The sequence below is a fragment of the Papilio machaon genome, chromosome 16 (genome assembly GCF_912999745.1).
Source record: "Papilio machaon chromosome 16, ilPapMach1.1, whole genome shotgun sequence".
Classification (NCBI taxonomy): domain Eukaryota; kingdom Metazoa; phylum Arthropoda; class Insecta; order Lepidoptera; family Papilionidae; genus Papilio; species Papilio machaon.
The window spans coordinates 7,109,267-7,120,443 of NC_060001.1; the positions used below are offsets into that span (position 1 = coordinate 7,109,267).

Here is an 11,177-nt window from a genome sequence, read left to right on the forward strand (position 1 = left end):
CATAGTTCCAATACATTTTATTCATTTGGAATTCAACTTCGTTCATCACTAAAATGTGAATTAACCATATTATAACATATATATTCTTAAACCAAAATATAAATAGGTATATATGCCTGTATAAAACATATAGAGAAGAATAAGAGGATAAAATTCATTGAAAGGCTGTCAATTTTGACTTTTACTTTTAAACCAATTTGCTAATTCTTATTTTTATTTATTGAATTAATATTAAAATAGAAATGCGTTACAAGTCAATGAGATATATTTACATAGCGGGCATATTGTTGTTCGTTGGTAACTTGCTAAGTTCATGTGTCGTATTCCTTCACGTTCACAACACAACGCACTTCTTCCTCGTCAATCCACTATCTCGTCTTTCCGCTGGCAAAGATACAGAGTGCCATAGAAAAAGAAATGAGAACACCGTAAATATATCTAGAGCCAGTTTCTTTTCACCACAATCGATATTTTTTCATTCAACATCTTGTAATAAAATAGTTCAGGATTACGAAGCGTGTGCAATTGAAGCAGCAGCGAGACTTCATCCTGACACTGAGATAAATTTATTATATACTAGTCCGATATCTCGAAGCACTTGGAGTGATCATTTAGATCAATTGGTGAAATTTGATAATTTCCGTCTAGTTGGTATACATGTACAAAGTTATGCTGATGGTACGAAATTCGAAGAATTCTGGAAAAAAGGTTTAATTCACAGCAGATTAGGTAATCATAAAGAAGTAGCGGAGTACATCAAATTCTTGACTCTACACAAGTTCGGCGGTACGGTACTGCAACTGGACGTTATTGTAAATAAACCTCTAGATGATTTAGGAGTCAATTGGCTGGTAAAGAATGGAGATGGTTTGCTAGCTACGGACGCTATCTCCATAAGAAGATCTAATATTGGTCGAAATATTACAGGCAATATATTGAGGTGAATATTTCTTTTCAACGTTGTCAATAATGTTAAAGGAATTTTTTTGTTGGGTTTCAAAGACGCATCCGTGCCGTATTTCAGTCTAAGTCGATTTTAATCGATATGACGATACAACAATATAAAAACGTAGTTTCAATTTCAGTAATATATTTATTTCAGACTCCTAAGTGATCAAATATTAAAAGGAAGTATCAACGGCAGTCTGGCATTGACTCAGGCAGTCTCAGACCTCTGCCCGGGTCGGGACTTGAGGGTGAAGCAAGTAGAGCCATGTTACGGTACGATATTCATAATTGATTAAAATGATACCAAAGTGTGTGGCAATGTTAGCAGGGGTTAGCCAGATTGGTGAAATTCTTAAGAAGGTAAAAGACCCGAAAATGACGATCATGTTTGCGTAGATGTATGAATATGGAGGCGAGAGATGTATGCCAAAACCGTACTAAATAAAAATCCGTAATCTCTGCCTACCATCTGAATAACCAGCAAAGTGGAAGAGAATATTAAGGGGAAGAACACTCCAAGTGGGATACTAACTAGGAAAAGAGAGTTATTTAATAATTTCCTAAAATCAAATACGTAACTTCGTCATTTTTCCAGGTTTTGAAATCGTTGAAGACGTGCTGTTCCATCCAATAAGTAGTGACAACGCTCATTATTTTCACCAGTCAGGCAGTTACGACAGGAAGGCGTTCGCACATAGACTCTGGCACACTGATCGCGCAGATAGGGTGATATCACACAGATCGCTTTACGCTGACTTAGCACGGACTTTTTGTCCGTCTGTCTTTTCTAAATTAAATTATGATTATTAATGCATTGTAACCTTTTATTTTTTTTATCATATTTCATTTGTTTTGATTAAGATGGCAAGCGAGTAAGCGGCCACTTGATTCGCTGAAATAGCGAAGCCCTGCCCATAGACATCCGCAATTGCAGATGCGTTGTTTACCTTTAATCGACGACGGAGGGGGCGCACAAAAAGAGAATACTTAACCTTCCTATGCATCTCCCCCTTCATCAAATCCACCTACCCTTCCCATCCTTTCCTTATAAGAAAAGGGTGGGAAGAGAAAGAGGACTAAAATTAGGCCTTCGGCACCACACTCATCAGACGAAAGGCGGAATCACTTCCACTTCACGCCACAATATTTCCTCAAATCCACTGCCCCTTCCCATCCATTCCTTATAAAAAAGGAATAGGATTACTTATGTATTACCAACTGGTCTCTACAAATTAAATTAAGATCTTACATAGAAAAATAGTAAATAATGTGGGAAATATCATTTAATCACAAGTGTGAGTAAAAAAATATTAAAAATAAAGAAAACAATTGAAAACAAAAACAAGTTTACAATGCCGAAACCTTTGTCTAAAACAGTCATTTAAAAAAAACATATATCTTCGAAAATCTATTAATTAATTCATATTTCAAGGATTTTAATTAACAGTGTACTTCACCCAACGTAGACTTCTATAAAAAATGTTGCCTTTTTTTTCTTAAATACACGACTGGCCAACGGTCACGTATAACCCTAGAACTCCACTGCACTTACATTGTTACATATTAATATATACCATCCCTTTCATTCTCTTTCATAAAAAAGAGACAACAATATGTGAATAAAAATGTCAGCAGTCGAAACCCACATTTACACGATAATATCTTGCTCAGGTTATGTTGTGAGCAGTCGTTCATTGAAACATCTGTACTCAATGTAATAATTGAGTTGTATAACGTGTTTAAATTGTAGGAAAAAAATAATAATAAAATAGAATATGATTTTAATAATTTTGTTTTTCACGTTTTGTTGTTGTCGAGTATCGGGAGTAATTTACCAGTTAAATGGTAAGTATCTTATTATAGTGCTTTTCATATATTAATTTATATAAATTAATTTATATGAATTATAATATAAAAAATTTAATTATTAATTCATATAAATTAAAAGAATCCGTGCTCATATGCGAGCTTTTGCCCGTCACTCCGTACAGGCGGAGTTAAAAAAAAACAGGATGAGTAAACCACCATGCGTTATTTCATAGTTATCATTCAAGTAATAAAAACAAAGTAAACATATTTTGGGCATAGGTAGTCTGTGTTCTTCCAGACAGTGTTCAACATCAGTACCGAATTCATTTTCATTCATCGAGATCAGTTGAGCCTTTCTGTAACTGTAACGAACGTCCATCTAAACATCCAAAGTTTCGCATTTATAATATTAGTAAGAAGTAACATAGATGAAGTGTTTTACATATGATCGAAAGACGATTATGCCAGTTGTATGCCAGTTGATTTTAATTTCTACTGTCCTACTGAACTGGTATGATGTAAACCAGGCATTAATTTTGTGCTTCGGATAAGTTATCTGTAGGTGTTACCTCGAACAATAATAAGTAGGGTCAAAAAACAGATTTTAAAGATTCGGGCATCTCGGAATCCATAAAAAATTACGAAATCTGTACTCTCGCAGCGATTTTTCATAGTTTGAGATAATTAATTTCTTATTTAAAACGCATAGTAAATTTAACACTCGTTAACAATAACCGTGTATTATTCTTCAAGAGCTTGTTGCCTGAGAACAATAAGCAAACTAGTTTTTTTTTTACTTATTCATTTTTTTGTAATTTCAGACACAGAATATATTAAAATGCCGCCTGTGTTCCACCTTGACCCTTACGAGTTGTGTATTCAACAAACAGGAGGTGTCTATTGTATGGTGGATTTTGATTTAGTTGCAAGCAATGATAGCCAACTACTAAATATGATACACGTAAGATTTACTTACTTAAAATGTCCAATTTTGGCTTTATAAAATACCACAACTCCGTCCGCGCGTAATAAAAAAAAACATAATAAGTAGCTTATGTGTTCTTCCAGATTATGATCTACATCTATGCCAAATTTCATTGAGATCCTTTGAGCCGTACTGGATATAATAAACATCCATCCATCCATCCATCCATCTAAACTAAACATTCACATTCACATATGTATTAGTAAAATTAACAGATAAAGTTTGATGGCATAAAAATATTAGCCGTACAAGACCACAGAATATTTACAGCACCAGCCGCGTTCCTAAAGGTCCGTTCACACATATCGGATCCGAGAACATTTTAATCACAAGTAAAATTGACCTTTATGGAATTAAAACAAGGTTTAATTTAACTTTTCACGTCTTTTTTACGCTTATTCTTGATAAGAAACTGTATGGAAAAAATATGCTCTGCTTTCCGCCCGAGTCTATCTGAATCTACCCAGGATAGGATCAATTCGCTACAAAATGGTAGGGCATCTCATCGGGTATGGGTTCCTATGGTGATGAAGTTGTCAATAGGCTTCATATCTATTAACATTAGGCGATCCGCTACTCGTTTGTCCTCTTCTCCGATAAAATATTGCCTAATGATTGGTTATCATTATCTTACAGGAATATAGCGAGCGGAAAGAAACCCATTTCAATCATTCACGGCTACATTATGGTATTTGTTTAAATAAATCATGCACTGATTTAAATCCGAATACAACTGATTCAAAAGATTTAAATTTAATCATTGAAAAATGTTTGAATACAACATTTTGGAAGGAATACAAATTAAACATTAAGATAAATGAAGATGTTATATGTCATAATAAAGATCCAATATATCATATAGAGTCAGGCGATATAGCAATCGCTATAATATGTGTTTGTTTATTAATAATAAACTTGACTGTAAGTGTTTACGATTTAGTGATCGTAAAAAATAACGATGAAGGTAATTAAAAATATTTTAAAACATTAAATTTATAATAATTTATTAGCATCTCAGCATTGAATGTAATTGAGTGTCTTAACCTTAGAACTACAACACTGTGAAATTTGAAACTTACTATTCTAGTCATCTTCAGCTCACTATACATCTCTACTGAGGGGCTCGAAGCCTACCCCAAGTTAGGGGTGACTAGGCCATAGTCAACTACGCTAGCCAAGTGCGGGTTGACTTTACACATATCATTGAATTTCTCCTTAGATATGTGCAGGTTGCATCACGATGTTTTCCTTCACCGTAAGAACGTCGAATAAATGTACATATGTAAATCGAGAACCGAAAAACACATTGGTATATGGCGGTATTCGATCCCAGGACCTGCAGATTGCAAGTCAAGTGCTTAAACCCTGAGCCACCGACGCTCTTTTCTATTCTCATATTTTATTTTATTTAACAGGCATAAAGTGGTTGCTTTGCTTTTCAATAAAGCGTAACTGGGTTAAGTTAACAGATGGGACAAGAAATAATATTGAAAACAAAATTAATAGTTTTAAAAGTTTTAACGGCATGAAGTAAGTTGCAATATGGTATATAGATAAATTTATGAATATCTATAAGAAAATAGTCATAAAAGTAATTATCAATCAGCTGATGTGAACGTACCCTTATATTGCTAACAGTGGTAGACGCCTGCAACAACTACATCTGTTATACGAATTGGCCTCGCCCGGTGAAATACCACGACCACACAGAAGACAGGCGTAAAGTGGAGGCGAGACGTGCATTTCGTCTGGTGAGTGGGGTGCCTGAGGCCTAATCTTAGTCATCTTTCCCTTCCCACCCTTTTCTTATAAGGAAAGGATGGGAAGGGGAGGTGGATTTAATGGAGGAGGAGATGCATAGGAAGGTCAAATATTATCTTTTTGTGCATCTTCTCCTTCGTCGATTGAGGGTAAGCAACGCATCTACAATTGCGAATGTCTATGGGCAGCTGTCGCTTCACTATTCCGGCGAATTCATGTGGCCGCTTGCTCGTTTGCTAGCTTGTAATATAAAAAAAAAGAGTAAGATTTTTTATGTGATGTAATATTTTTTTTAATTTTAGGGTTATAATTATATGCCTTGTGATAACGATACATTCGTTATTGCCCTTCGGATCTTTTGTAGATAATACGCATTACATAGAAACAGTAAGTACACAATGATTTTTTTTTTTAATAAAATGGTTTATGATAGTGGGAACTTATCACGCAAAATACGCACCAGTCGTGGAGTTGCGGAAATCGTGTCCTTACAACTAACTATGGGAACTTATATGTTTAAATATTACAGATATTCAGTGAAATTCAATACCATTTGCTTATCGATGGCACTGTCGTAATTCAGTCATTCTTTATGATTTCTGGCTGTTTGTTATCTTATAATCTGCAAATTTCTTCAGAGAAAAACAATTTAACATGGAAAATGATACCCAAAGGAATATTGTTAAGGTGGTTAAGGTAGGATTTCTATATTTCTTCATCAGTCTTTTTTCACCCTCAGCTAAACATAGACCTTTTAATGCCTTCGACAATGTGCGATAATCTGCGCACCTTTTTTGATGAAATTAAGAATTAGAGATGGAAAATAAAATAACTCTCGTTTCAAATATCTTCTTTTGTGTTTTTTTTTTTTCATAAAACCTTTAAGATTAGATTTAATTTATTTCCATCAGGCTAACTCCGCCATACGCAGTTGTATTGGCGATCACTACAACGGGGCTAAGATTTGCTGGAACAGGACCATTGTGGCAAGTATGTATAAGATTTACTTATTAAAACAAACAAGAAATGCCATATTATTTGTCACAAATCTCACAAACGCCGCCCTATTTGTCACAAATCCCACAAACGCCGCCCTATTTGTCACAAATCCCACAAAAGCTGCGCTCTTTGTCACAAATTTTACAAATGCGTTATTATTCGTCGTCACAAATAACGCGGCATAATCGAGAATGTCAAATGGCGTGACACCTATACGAGATTATTACCTACCTCTGTTTTTTTTTTTTTAAGAAAGAGAGGGATGTTAATATTGTTTGCTATAATTTTGTTACGATATTGGAGACTTGACGTAATAAATAATAATCTCATAACGGGAACATCTTTGGCAGAAAATGATAGGACAAGAAATAAGCGACTGCAGAAGGGACGGTTGGCAGAATATGCTGTATATAAATAACTATTTTGACAACACTCGCTGCATGGCGCATACTTGGTGAGAACTTCTTAGCCTCTTTGATAATAATACTTTCTGATAACATCTACTTATGCATCGGCCGAGTCGATCATTAATGCAGTAAAATGCTGCTGTAGTCTCTTACACCACTGTTAAAAATTTTACTCATTATATTTCCAGGTATTTAGCTGCAGATATGCAGCTGTTTATATTAGGAATAGTGATATTGGTGCTGACGAGAAACGATCTGCAGAAAAAAGTTGTACTATCGGTCATTTTCGTCATTTCCCTGTTCATTGCTCCCTTGCACACGTACTTTCAAGATTTATACGCTCACGTTACTATTACTCCTGAGTAAGTAGCTGTAATTTAATACTTCTTACTTTACGATTCAGCTTTACATAAAAATATTTTAATTTATATAATTACATGTCGATAGAGAATAAGCCCTATTTAAAGACAATTATCATCTGAATTATAATCTAGAATTACCTTGTCTTTTTCATTTTGTCGTTTATTTTTTCTTTAATGTTTTGTAACAACATACTTTGAAATCTTTATTTTTTTTTTGTTTAATTTTCTCATCACTTTTATTCTTTAAAATTTTCCAGAGTTGCTCGGGAGTATTTCGTCAAAGATCCAACATTTAACAACTCATATAAGCGCGGCCATACAAATATCACGTGCTATATTTTAGGGCTCACTCTCGGCATTTTAATTTACAAATTGCAACAAAAGCAATTGAATATAAAAAGATATAAGGTATTTTTCTTTCCCATTTGTTACTTTTTTTAAGTTATTTGTGTTTCAAATACGTTTTAATTATTTGTTACCGTGACTACTGAAACAGATGTTATCATAAGCTCACTATACGTCCCCATTGAGGGGCTCGGAGCCTACCCTAAGTTAGGGATCAAACTACTGTATTATGTACTATAACATAATGTCAACTCTCTCGTTCTATTAAAAATAAAACGAAAAAGCAATATGTTTTGTATATAAACAATAGGAACCCAATTTTGTAATCAGATGAAGTTGACACAATGTTTTCTTTTCCAGAAATACAAATATTTGGTTTGGGCAACTATTCCTATGATGGTCATAATAATACTTTGTAGTAGCTTGTTCTATTTGGTCGGTGTAATGCCACATGTTATAATCAGAGCTATTTATGCAGGCACATACAGAACTGTGATTGGATTTCTTCTGTTCATCTTTATGTTAGCAATGGTATTTAAACTTGAAAGTGAGTAAATGTACTGATAGAAATAATCATATATTTGTCCTGTTTACACTCATGTTGAGGCGCATCAGGCTCCTAGAACAATTCTATAAAGAATACTTAACATATTGTAAACTTTAGTATTTCATGTATTACTTACTAGCTGTCTTAAATAAATAAAAAAACATTAAAATGACCTATGTGTTCTCCCATACTATTCTACATCTGTGCGAAATATCATCCATTCAGCAGATCTGTTATATTCAGTGCAATGATACTTATTCAAAGCAAACCGACTCTTAATCACAGAGACATAAAGAACACGTTTATATTTTCAGATGTCTACAGAGCGATATTAGAATGGAACGGATGGACGTCGACCGTTCGCGTCTCGTATTGCGCTTACGTACTGCATCTGATGTTGGTACAAATCCTCACTTACTCTAGGACTACATTAAACCATGTTACGATACCTCAAGCTGTAAGTTACAGTTCGTTTCCACTGGCAATATCGCTCTAAATATTGAAAGATTTTTTTTAACTTAAAAAAACTGAGACAGAATTGTTTTGTATAGGTATTTAGTCAGTGGCAATTTAGGATACTAATTTTGTAATCAAATTTTAAGATACGGTAGAACTTATATCGCTCAGACTAGTGACATATTTGTAGAATATGTCGGTTGTGTCCCGATCCCTGACTAGGTCGGTCAATCGGCGGCTCGGATAGTCCTGACTTACTCTATGTCAGTGTTGCTTATGCGCACTGGAGATAGTGCGGCCAACATTGTCACACTCACTACAACACTAAAGAAAATAATTTAACCTCAAAATTCATTGCATCTACAATTTTATTGATGCATTTTGTCATCTCTTTTGTTCTCTTTAATAAAAGAAAGACAATAATAACAGTCAAACCTGGATAAGCGAGTCAGTACATAGGACCGCGTTATTTTTCTCGCGATACGTTTCTCTCATGTCCGAATTTCTCGCTTACGAAGGTCTTTCGTCGGTATCCGACAATGACTATCGCTTATAGAAGTTTTTCGCTTATCCATTTCTCATTTCACCTAAACCGACGGTACATTATTACAAGTGTAACTGCCGTGGAAACTCACAGTAAAAAATACCCGTAACTTATTCTGTACTGAAAGCAAAAGCATAAAAAGTGTGAAAGGATCGCTCCAAATTAAAATCCCTAGAGACTTATGATTATTTATGTGTGAATTTCAGATAACAACAAGCGTGGGATCAATCGTCATCAGCTACTTAGTTGCTATACCACTTTGGTTACTCGTCGAATCACCAACCAGTCAACTCATCAAAATTCTAGCATCTTATGATAATAGGAAAAATAAAAGTCATTTGTAATGTAATGTATGTAAATAAATGTAAAAATAAAGTGTGGCTTAAGGTTTTTTTTTTAATATTATGTAGTGATAAACGAGCAAGCAGCCACTTGAATTCGCCGAAATGGCGTAGCGACTGCTGCCCATAGACATTCGCAATTACAGATGCGTTGCCTACCCTCAATCGACGAAGGAGGAGACGCACACGAGAATATTTAACCTTCCTATGCATCTCCCCCTCCATAAAATCCACCTCCCCTTCCCATCCTTTCCTTATAAGAAAAGGGTGGAAAGGAAAAGAGGACTAAGATTAGGCCTCCGGTACCACACTCATCAGACGAAACGCGGAATTACTTCCACTTGACGCCTGTTTTCTGTGTGGTCGTGGGTTCACCGGGCGAGGCCAATTCGTGCAACAAATGTTGTTGCTGGCGTATACCACTATGAGGATGTTTGTTTGAAGGTTTCACCAGAACAGCTCAACGGATCTCGATGAAATTTGGCACGGTTGTAGAACATATAGGCTACTTGTAAACATTTTTAATGCCACACGGACAGTGTCGCTGGCGACAGCTAGTATGATATAAAGTGGCAAAAGAGTAAGCAGCCGCTGCCCATAGACATCCACAATTTCAGATGCGATCTACCTTTAATCGACAGATAAAGGGACGCACACAAGGAGATTATTTCCCCTACCTATTCGTCCCCTCTTTTGTCTAATCCACAACCCCTTCCCATCCTTACCATATAAGAGTATGAGAAGGAAAAAAAATTAGACCTCCTACACGCACACTCATCAGACTACGTGAAATTACTTTCACTTGACGCCTATCTTCTGTGTCGTCAATACCACGACGGGTTGCACGGTTGCACGAATGAGTCAACTCGAGAGGCGAATGGGCGAGTTGACCCATTCGTGCAACAGATGTTATTACAACACAAATGATTAAAATATAGTTCCATCACGGCGAATCTCATTATTGTCTTGATCAAGTACGCGAGCGCAAGTGTTAAGAAATAAATTTATATTTACAACATGATTTTACTTTTTTTATTTTATATGTTCACTCAAAGTACAGCAGTAATATATAATTTGAATGGTAAGTAAGCTGTTATTTGATATAAATCTATATGTAATCTAATAATAGGGTAACTCTGTAATTATATTTCCAATAGCTTTTTTATCTTTTATCTGTTTGTATTCAAAATTGTTTTATTTTAAATAAAATATGTTCAGAAAAATACTGAGAAAATACATTTAATCTCATAAAGTGTAACTTAAATGACATTGTTTTAACTAATATAGAAAACGGCTAAAACACCCACGTACACTTGTCCGGTGTCGGCACCGGCTAGTTTCACTCACCCTGATGGGCTCGAAACTAGTCGGTGCCGACACCGGACACGTGTACGTGAGTGTTTTATCCGTTACCTATATTAGGTAATGATAATATGTCACGAAAGTTTGTATCATCATATCCCGGGCCTTAACCCACTCACGTGGGGTCGGCACACAAGGTTTTATGAACCTTGAAATTTTGGTTTAATTTATTACGGCTAGCCGCCTGCCTGTCGCCAACCCTACTTTGACACGAAAGTTTGTATACATTGTTTTATTATAATTTTTACATATTATATACTATAGTACTCATCGAAAAGCTTTTTTTACTTTTAAATGTTAGAGTTTAATAA

The 11,177-nt window shown here is 35.1% G+C and overlaps 2 protein-coding genes across 2 annotated transcripts; both read left to right on the top strand.

The window, feature by feature from the left end:
* The first annotated feature begins 242 nt into the window (after nucleotides 1-242).
* On the top strand, nucleotides 243-1,758 carry LOC106716470. The gene is made up of 3 exons (XM_014509988.2): nucleotides 243-940; nucleotides 1,103-1,221; nucleotides 1,544-1,758. Exons 1-3 carry the CDS (start codon nucleotides 243-245, stop codon nucleotides 1,756-1,758), a joined length of 1,032 nt encoding a protein of 343 aa, XP_014365474.2.
* A 963-nt stretch (nucleotides 1,759-2,721) lies between these two features.
* LOC106716469 (nose resistant to fluoxetine protein 6-like) lies at nucleotides 2,722-9,526 on the top strand. Its single transcript, XM_045681677.1, has 13 exons — nucleotides 2,722-2,793; nucleotides 3,579-3,718; nucleotides 4,379-4,706; nucleotides 5,158-5,272; nucleotides 5,806-5,890; nucleotides 6,033-6,199; nucleotides 6,415-6,493; nucleotides 6,853-6,956; nucleotides 7,098-7,271; nucleotides 7,529-7,679; nucleotides 7,977-8,163; nucleotides 8,478-8,620; nucleotides 9,370-9,526. Exons 1-13 carry the CDS (start codon nucleotides 2,724-2,726, stop codon nucleotides 9,505-9,507), a joined length of 1,881 nt encoding a protein of 626 aa, XP_045537633.1. The 5' UTR covers nucleotides 2,722-2,723; the 3' UTR covers nucleotides 9,508-9,526.
* Nucleotides 9,527-11,177: the final 1,651 nt, after the last annotated feature.

What these genes read in the sequence shown, in the direction of transcription:
- LOC106716470 (XM_014509988.2), top strand. Translation starts at nt 243, where the DNA reads ATGCGTTACAAGTCAATGAGATATATTTACATAGCGGGCATATTGTTG. An exon ending in ATTACAGGCAATATATTGAG is followed by an intron (nt 941 to 1,102) that starts GTGAATATTTCT and finishes TATTTATTTCAG; the next exon opens with ACTCCTAAGTGATCAAATAT. An exon ending in GCAAGTAGAGCCATGTTACG is followed by an intron (nt 1,222 to 1,543) that starts GTACGATATTCA and finishes TCATTTTTCCAG; the next exon opens with GTTTTGAAATCGTTGAAGAC.
- LOC106716469 (XM_045681677.1), top strand. Translation starts at nt 2,724, where the DNA reads ATGATTTTAATAATTTTGTTTTTCACGTTTTGTTGTTGTCGAGTATCG. An exon ending in CACGTTACTATTACTCCTGA is followed by an intron (nt 7,272 to 7,528) that starts GTAAGTAGCTGT and finishes AAAATTTTCCAG; the next exon opens with AGTTGCTCGGGAGTATTTCG. An exon ending in ATGTTACGATACCTCAAGCT is followed by an intron (nt 8,621 to 9,369) that starts GTAAGTTACAGT and finishes TGTGAATTTCAG; the next exon opens with ATAACAACAAGCGTGGGATC.